Source organism: Chaetura pelagica, unplaced genomic scaffold (genome assembly GCF_000747805.2).
Source record: "Chaetura pelagica isolate M959 unplaced genomic scaffold, ChaPel_1.0 scaffold7, whole genome shotgun sequence".
Classification (NCBI taxonomy): Eukaryota; Metazoa; Chordata; class Aves; order Apodiformes; family Apodidae; genus Chaetura; species Chaetura pelagica.
The window spans coordinates 2,280,432-2,289,541 of record NW_009953920.1 but is presented as its reverse complement, the minus strand read 5'-3'; the positions used below and the strand labels follow the sequence as shown (position 1 = coordinate 2,289,541).

The 9,110-nt window shown below is 38.8% G+C and overlaps 1 protein-coding gene across 1 annotated transcript in view; it reads right to left on the bottom strand.

Annotated features, from left to right (window-relative positions):
- The window catches only part of HECW1 (HECT, C2 and WW domain containing E3 ubiquitin protein ligase 1), a 179,916-nt gene that overhangs the window by 91,246 nt on the left and 79,560 nt on the right, over nucleotides 1-9,110 (bottom strand). The window contains exon 4 of the mRNA XM_010001546.1: nucleotides 8,371-8,446. Within this exon, the coding sequence (XP_009999848.1) occupies nucleotides 8,371-8,446 (76 nt within the window). The remainder of the gene's footprint in view (nucleotides 1-8,370; nucleotides 8,447-9,110) is intronic.

The following is a 9,110-nucleotide window of genomic DNA, read 5'->3' as shown; positions in this document are numbered from 1 at the left end:
GAGATAGTGCCAAGAACAAGTTGTTCCATCACCTTTCCAGGGATGGAGGTGAGGCTGACCGGTCTATAGTTACCCGGGTCCTCCTTCTTGCCCTTCTTGTAGACTGGTGTGATATTTGCTATCCTCCAGTCCTCAGGCACCTCTCCTGTTGCCCACAACTTACCAAACGTGATGGAGAGTGGTCTAGCAATGACCTCCCCAGCTCCCTCAGCACCTGTGGGTGTTTTCCATCCGGACCCATCAATTTATGGATGTCCAGATTGCTAAACTGATCCCCAACCCAATCCTCATCTACCAAAGCAAACTCCTCCTTCATCCTGACTTCATCTGGGGCTTTAGGGATCTGGGGCTCCTGGGGGCAGTCTGCAGCATTAAAGACAGAGGCAGAGAAGGCATTCAGTACCTCTCCTTCTTTATATCCTCTGTCACCAGAGCACCTCATTCAGCAGTGGGCCTACATTGCCTGTAGTGTTAGTTCTATCTGCTACGTATTTGAAGAAAGCCTTTCTATTGTCTTTCACCTCACTAGCAAGGTTTAGTTCTAAGGAGGCCTTAGCCTTCCCTGTTTCCTAAACTCCTTAGATGTACACCTAAACATTCAATTTAAACACATATTTTCTTTTAAGCAGGTTTTGAAAACTTTAATTTTCACAGTCTTTTAATTTGCTTCTGATTAAAAGCTCAACTATTTTGACACTTTGTGGGAGACCATTTAAAACCCTCCAGGCAGATCTTTTACATGAGATAGTGCCAAGAACAAGTTGTTCCATCACCTTTCCAGGGATGGAGGTGAGGCTGACCGGTCTATAGTTACCCGGGTCCTCCTTCTTGCCCTTCTTGTAGACTGGTGTGATATTTGCTATCCTCCAGTCCTCAGGCACCTCTCCTGTTGCCCACAACTTACCAAACGTGATGGAGAGTGGTCTAGCAATGACCTCCCCAGCTCCCTCAGCACCTGTGGGTGTTTTCCATCCGGACCCATCAATTTATGGATGTCCAGATTGCTAAACTGATCCCCAACCCAATCCTCATCTACCAAAGCAAACTCCTCCTTCATCCTGACTTCATCTGGGGCTTTAGGGATCTGGGGCTCCTGGGGGCAGTCTGCAGCATTAAAGACAGAGGCAGAGAAGGCATTCAGTACCTCTCCTTCTTTATATCCTCTGTCACCAGAGCACCTCATTCAGCAGTGGGCCTACATTGCCTGTAGTGTTAGTTCTATCTGCTACGTATTTGAAGAAAGCCTTTCTATTGTCTTTGACCTCACTAGCAAGGTTTAGTTCTAAGGAGGCCTTAGCCTTCCCTGTTTCCTAAACTCCTTAGATGTACACCTAAACATTCAATTTAAACACATATTTTCTTTTAAGCAGGTTTTGAAAACTTTAATTTTCACAGTCTTTTAATTTGCTTCTGATTAAAAGCTCAACTATTTTGACACTTTGTGGGAGACCATTTAAAACCCTCCAGGCAGATCTTTTACATTAATCTGAAAATCATACACTTTCTGCATCAACATCACCACTTTTTTCAGAAAACAGCTGCATCAAGAACAGCAATAAGATTCACCAAGTTGCATTTTGCTTCCTTAACACATGGGAATAGCCAACACAATAAAATGTGCAAGTTAAAAAGAACCAAGTTTGTTCTGATTGGTTTTAATAATCTATTCCAGCACCCAATTTATGCTGCAGATTTTCAAAAGCTGTTGGACAGATGGTCCCAAAAGAGACTGTATTTTAAGAATCTCATTCTTGTGATATTCTCTAACAATTAATAAAAAATAGGGGATATCACTACTAATAGCCTATTTGAAAGTACTTTGCTGACAGTATGCAGTGCCATGGTCCTAGCAACAGTATTACACAAAGAAAATTACCTATTTTAAAGTAATAACACTGATTAGATTTTTTTTATCTGAGTGTATCATCTCTGTGTAACCAGCATGTAGTTCATCTATCAGCCCTGCTGAAATCCTAAATGGCAAACTCTTTTGCTTTGGAAGCTGTACTGTTAGAAATACATTCCAGAAATAGAAACCAACATCGCAAAAGCACCATGAATGACAAGACCCAGCAGTGTAATAGTGTCAGGCTGCTAAAATATGAGAAGAGAGAAAGACCTCTGGGATCTTATTTTCTTTCTCTCTGATGTTTCCTCAAAAGATTCTGAAACTGAAATATTTATGGCTGGATATGTTTCTGATTTTGTTTCCTTCAAAGAGAGACCGCACTATCTTTGGGTACCACTGTGGGAAGAAATGGTTTATTGATAGACAGAAAAGAAAATAACTAGCACTCAATTATGCATACTTATGTATTATGTATCATAAAGAACATACATATTATGATGACCTACCAGCCTCTTTCCAGTTGCAGGAATTAAGCCCTGTCATGGCAGTGAAGGTAATCCTACCTTAGTTAGTAGCCTAACTTTTGTATTTGGATGAGAAAAGATACTTCAGCTTAGCACACAAAAGGAAACTTCATTTGTGTCATTTTCTTGCTTAAGTTGCATAGTACAACACATTTGTAAAAATGTCAGTTAGAAACGTTAATTTTTAACGTCCAAAGCACACACAGGAATAGCAGAAATAGCTTTCTCAAGCACAAATATCCCAGTTATACTTACAAATTTCACCCCAGATTCTCAGCACGGTGAAAAACAAGAGCATCAAACATAGAAAAGCTCTGAATAAGGCTACATGGGCATTTACAAATATCCAGAAAGAGACAACTTAATTTCAAGTATCATGGGTGGATGCTGTAACTTGTAACCAAGGGCTCAGGTACTCTTTTACCACTGCTGTGTAACTTTCCAACAGAAGAATCCAAACTATTCTGATTGTCTTCAGAAAAAGGTTTTGAAAATACAAAATCATTAAGTGATGGTTTAAGGTTAATGGAAACCAATGGATTCCAGAAGGCTTGGATATGCCTTGATGTACACTGTAGTTTTACAGTGTGTTTCTTGGAGGCATATGAGGAAATGCTACCAAGATAATTCACCTATGCTTTGCAAAGGTTTATTTTCATCCAGTCTCTTGAAAGAGTTATTAATATACCATATGCCAGTTTCCTGTTTCCTCATATCATACTTCAGAGGTTATACACTATCAGTACAATAATGTCAGGCCATCTCTCATGAAAGATGGCTGGAGGAAGGAATCCAGGTGGAGATACAGCAGCCACGTGCTCTTTTCACTGCTGCAGACTTTCAGTCATTGTAAGTACATGCCTCCTAATCCAGCTGAGCTCACTTAATTGTAGAAAAATGGCTTATAATAACTGCTGCCTGCTGCTGCCCCCAAGTGAATTCTGAATTTGTTCCAACTTTAGGGCTTCCTTTCCATATATTCTGATCTCTCTGTGTCTGCATGAGACCTAAGGAAGCTTTGCTCTAGGTCACTTGTATTCATGCAGCCTCTGTCCCTAAGGTAGGACATAGACTTCCTTGTCTGCCTTGTAAAGGATCATTCTGCAAATCCATTGTCCGTGCAGCATCACAGACTTTGGGGAACTGATGCCTGGATAGTGATGGAGACTCTATTGTTGTGGCAATCTGGAAACCAGCATGTATTTATTGGCAAAATTTTGAAACAAGTGGGGACATACATATTCCTCATGAGTCACCTGACCCTCTGAAAACATGAAGACACCTTGCATCAGGTCAAAATTGCCCAGAACATACATAAAAACATAACTAATGAGGTCTAACAGTTTTAAACTGAAAGAGGGGAGATTTAGATCAGATATTAGGAAGGAATTCTTTTCTGTGAGGGTGGTGAGACACTGGAACAGGTTGCCCAGAGAAGCTGTGGATGTCCCCTCCCTGGAATTGCACAAGTTCAGATAAGATGGGGCTTTAAGCAACTAGTGGGAGGTGTCCCTGCCCATGGCAAGAGGTTGGAATTGGATGATCTTGAAGGTCACTTCCAAGCCAAACCATTATATGATTCTACTGCTAAGCTACCAGGACACTGGAAAGACCCCAGACAACTTATATTGTGATTTAGCTTGATGAATACCAAAATAGAATGCATTCTCTCTATGATCTGCTCATTAATGGCAGGAAGTAAAAATGAGGTCATCTGACTAAAAACCTGATAGTCATGTATCAAGGCACAATAAACCATCTTCATGATCAATCACCCCACAAGAGTTGCTAACTAGGATGTCAAAGGACAGCTCCAACACTTCCCTTTATTTGAGGTTTGTAAATTCCTGAAGAGCTGTCAGCTTGGGTTCTAATACTGAATAAATGTACTTGAACAGGACTGGTATCTGTGTTGACTATCAATGAGGTTAGGCAATTGCCAGGGTGCCAGTGTGTCAGTGTTTCTTTGGTAAATTGCACTTTCCAGAGCTTGACCTGAACAAGTATTGGCTTATGTTAGAGGGTAGCAGTTCATATATTGAGCTGAGCTATCTAAGACATAGTTGTGGCTGCAAAGGAAGAGACAACAAAATTCTGCTTGCTCAAGATTCAACAGGAGACACGTAGCCTCTCAGCTATGTGCTTTTGAAGCTCTAGAAATTATTCCCTACTAGTAGTGTAATAACCTTTCAACAGTAACAGCACAGCACTATTGCATTGGCTTGGAAATGCCAGTTCATGCAGCAGTACATGATACTAATTTATCCTAAAGAAAGTGAGCACAGGTTCACACAAGTATTGCAGCTGGTATTAAGGAATTTCAAAAACAAAACAGTGATGCTAGGAAGTTATAAAATCCAACACAGAAAAATAATGCATGGGAATTGAGAAAGACACAACGTAACATACAATAGATTACTAACCTGATCAGCAAGTGAATGAGGTTCTCTAACTCGTGATATGCAAGAGGTTAATTCAGATCATTAAAGTGGACCTTTCTGTTCTCAGAAATCTACAAACCTATAGGCAAACTCCATTTTCCTTTTAAAAAAGAAAGGAAGAACTGCATGGTGTAGTTGCACAGGGATGTGTTTAAAGATCTAAGAATTTTTTTAAAAATTACTAGGTGTAGCAGATAAACCAAAACATTTCTGTCACATGAGGTTCCCCAGTAAAACAATAAAGACAGTCAAAAAGAGGAGAAAAGAATTCTTCTAGCTAGAAATGCCACAAAAGTCAATGAGATGGATTTTCACTTGTATAAAGAAGAGGCAGCAGAGATATCATGAAGAAAATGTGTCTATTAATAAATGAACTGGAGAGATTAATTATTTACAAATGGCTGAAAAACAGTTACTTTTTAAATTGTCCTCATCAAGAAGGAAGAGGGAAAAAGTATGAACAACTTATAAGAACAGCTGAACACTGAGGGGGAGTTTTTACCACTGCAAACAATTAACTGCTGGAGCAAAGTACCATCTCACGGTATCCACGGATTCAGACTGCACATCGGTCTGTAAGATATGTCTAAGCCAAACTCACACAAAGCTCCACACCATGAAGCAAAGTGGCCTGTGTTAACATTGGATAATGGAGTAGTTGAATTCAAAGCCTTTTGAGGCCTTTTAAGTCTGTTAGTCTAGAGCACTGCAGCACTTTGTAGGCACAGGTGTACTGCAGGTGGTAGAAAGTCACCTCACTTTCGCACAAGCTCTGATGGGTAAGAAAAAGTCAAGCGATTAGAAACTCAGGTTTATAAGGAATACATGTGGGCAAGTTAGCTTGAGTTGGGGAATACAGAAGAAATCGATGATATATGTAAAATACCACAGCTTGAATAAAGTTATTTGATGCAACATATTGGTAGGAGGCATATCACACAGACCTCGTGATAACACTTTCTAAATATACCAGCCAACAGAATTGTTCCAAGGGCCTTCAGCAAACGCGTTATACTGCTGCTAAACCATGAACCTTCCATGCAGTGGCTGGTACATCTCAGGAAGCCTAGCACATTTCTTCTTCCTGTAATTCATGTGAGAGAGCTCTGACACTTTCAGATGTCTATCAAAAGTGTGACATTCCCTGGTAACAACAGGAAAGTTATGTTAGAAAGTAAATGTCAAGTGAATGCCTAGCTTTCCTAGCTATATTAAGCTTACAATATTTCTCTTGGCATTTTAAATCATGAAAGCTGTAACAATACAGTCCCCATATAAATGATTAAGAATCTCAATCATGGAAAATTATCTTCTTTGAGATCAGTATTGCTAAGGGACCTATTCATCTGAATTAACCTTTCACAGGACCAACTTCCAGCCTCCTAAGAAACAAGTATTAAGAAAACAAAACTCCTACTGATGTAATGCAACCTCTCAGCTACTTCTGTTCTCAAGAAGCTAGCAAGCTCTTTTTGCCCTGAAGCATCAGTTTATAGATTTTTTTTCTTTGACACTTTTATTTGATCCAACAATCCTTTCTCAGGCAAAACTTTCCATGAAATCAGTTGGATTTTGGCCTAGCAAATGCTCAATAAAACTGCAGAAAGAATGAAGCACTTTATTACCAACTTTTAGAAAGAAACTATTTCTGCACCGTTTAACAGAGGAGTGTCTGGAGTGTCTAGGCAGTACATAAAGCAATCAAAGTGTGCTGGAATGGACTGATACTGTTCAGCACTTTCAACTGCAACCAAATACATCATCATTTGGAAACCTAAATGTTAAGTAATGACACTGATGGTAACAGTATATAAAAATACAAGTATTAACAAGGAGAAGTCTATGTGAGCTGAATAGACTTGTGACAATAAAGAGGTTGTTCCTGCCATAGTAGTACAGATAGAAAGGAATCCCACCTTCTTCCCATGCTCCTGGAACACCTGACTTGATTTGCATTTTATTAGCTAGAATCACAGAAAAAGGAACAGCAATTACTTTACTTTGAGAAAGACAACAACATTTTTTGTTGCTGTTGACTAAGTAAGAAGGTAATAAATAAATCATTGTGATGTGTTAAACTGTTAATTTCAGAAATACTGAAATTGAGCTATTTTGATACCAAAGACTTTTGAAAAAGCATTGTGAACTCAAAGCCTTTTAAATACCTGGCTGTGATGATGCTGTTAATATAGATGTAATAAAAATGTAAACAAATTAATTGTGAACCACTAAAATAAGATATCCCAAATGCATCCTGTGCTATGGTCTTTGTATACTTTGATTCAAGTGGTAAATTAGATAGTTTAACTTAATAACGGGCCCACTGACAACAGTATTTAGCAGTCTCACAAATTGCTACTCTTGACATCTCTTGGTCTACTAGGCCAAAGAATGTGAGACAAAGAAAATTACTAATTCTGGGCAACACTTTCTGTGCAAGATTCTTTAAGAACATGAAAAAAAATATTAACTCTATTTTTGTTGAGCTAAACCTTTGTTTTTAACAAATTAATGTGACTGGGTGGGTGCCCAGCACCCAGCACAGTGAAAAAAAGAGCCCCATCACACATCTGTCTAACCTGCCATAAAGCATATAAAACCTCTCAAGAAACACATTGGACACCTAATTTTAAAAAGCATTGGCTTGCATACTTAATATTAAAGCAATTTGGAACACCTAGTTGACTTTAACACTACTTGGAGGGAAGTTTGCAATAAATAATACGGCCAAACCTATCACGTAGCGCGATGCTTGTATGAGTCTAGGACTTAATAGGCCTACACTTGTAAAAATTTTGAACTTGGGTCACTCTTTTTTCTCTGTACTACTTCCTCAAAGAATTTACAAGTCAAGATCAAGATCCTTCTCTTTGGCTTGCAGGAGCTGAAAAGCATGAGAAACAAATAGCAAGAGTAAAACTCCAAAATTAGAACCTTGCTCTCAACTACTGTCTTTTGACAAACTGATTTTTTCTGCAGAAGTGTCTTACAGAATTTTTAAACCAAAGCCAGAACAAATGAACCATATTAAGCCTTTAAAGCTTGCAGTGACATGCCATGTAATGAGGCTGAACATGGGTCAGAAAATTTAGAAGAGTGAGAGCAGTCTTCTATCTCAGGAAGTCTGAGAGTCACTGTTGAACGAAACAGACAAGCTCATGCACCATTGCATGGATCTGCCTCAGGTCCAGACCAAGACTGTGGAACGTGCTCTCCAAAAAACCAGAGGACTACCACAAATCACACTTGTCTTTGTAAGTAAAGCACGTACCTTTGACCTTGCTTTCCCTGACCAACACCACATTTAATTACAAATGGAAAACCTAGTATGGCCCCAAAATTTTACTTGAACAAGCATGTAACTCTCGTTGAAGGAGTGGCAATAATCATAGATATTGATTCTCTATCTCAGCACCCCTTCTAGAGCAACAGGCAAAACCCTGTGCTTAAATATATATGTAAGTACATACATACATACATATGTGCATGAAAGGATTTAGTAACTTCACTTTCCTACTCTCTAGGCGTAAAACTTTCATACCCATCAGTGACTTACCTGACAATGAAAAACTTATCAGTCTCCGACTTCCTTGTCCCTGGATTGAATCTTCATTCGTGATGCTTTTAAAGATCTGCTGGAAGAAAGACAATGATGAGAGAGTCTCCAACAACTCCTGAAGAGACAAATTGCTTAGAAACTGTCATCAATTAGATGCCTATTAATCAAAACAATGTTTTTATTCAGGTAATAAAAACCACTAGTGGTTCAGGTAATAAAAATCACTAGTAATCCCTTCCAGGAAGCTTTTGCTTAGGAAACTAAATGTATTTAAAAATACTGCTATTATTTAATATAGCACTTCCTCACTTAAAAAGGAACTCCTTATTAAAAAGGAGATGAAAGTAGTACATAAGGATGGGGATGTGGCTCTTGCCTCTAAATACAATTTCTGTCTTTATCACATCTGATTACTAATGTAAAATATATTGTTCCAGAAAGTTTATTGCACACATGTGAGATAGACTTCTGAGAGCTTACTAATACCCTGTGCAAAAAAGCAACCATGAATTATAATGCCAATAAGCATTGAGAGTGATCTGGAAAAAGTAATATTAAAAAAAAAATATTTAATAAATGAGCCTTGTACCCCACAGTTTAGGCTTTAATGTCAGTCCTTGGTTCATCAAGTTAATTAGTGAATCCCTGTAGTGCAAATTAGGATCCAGGCTCCCATCTGCCTGTGATCAGAACTGGGAAGCAAGAACACCTTTGAGCCAGTGTCTAGAGCATCAGCA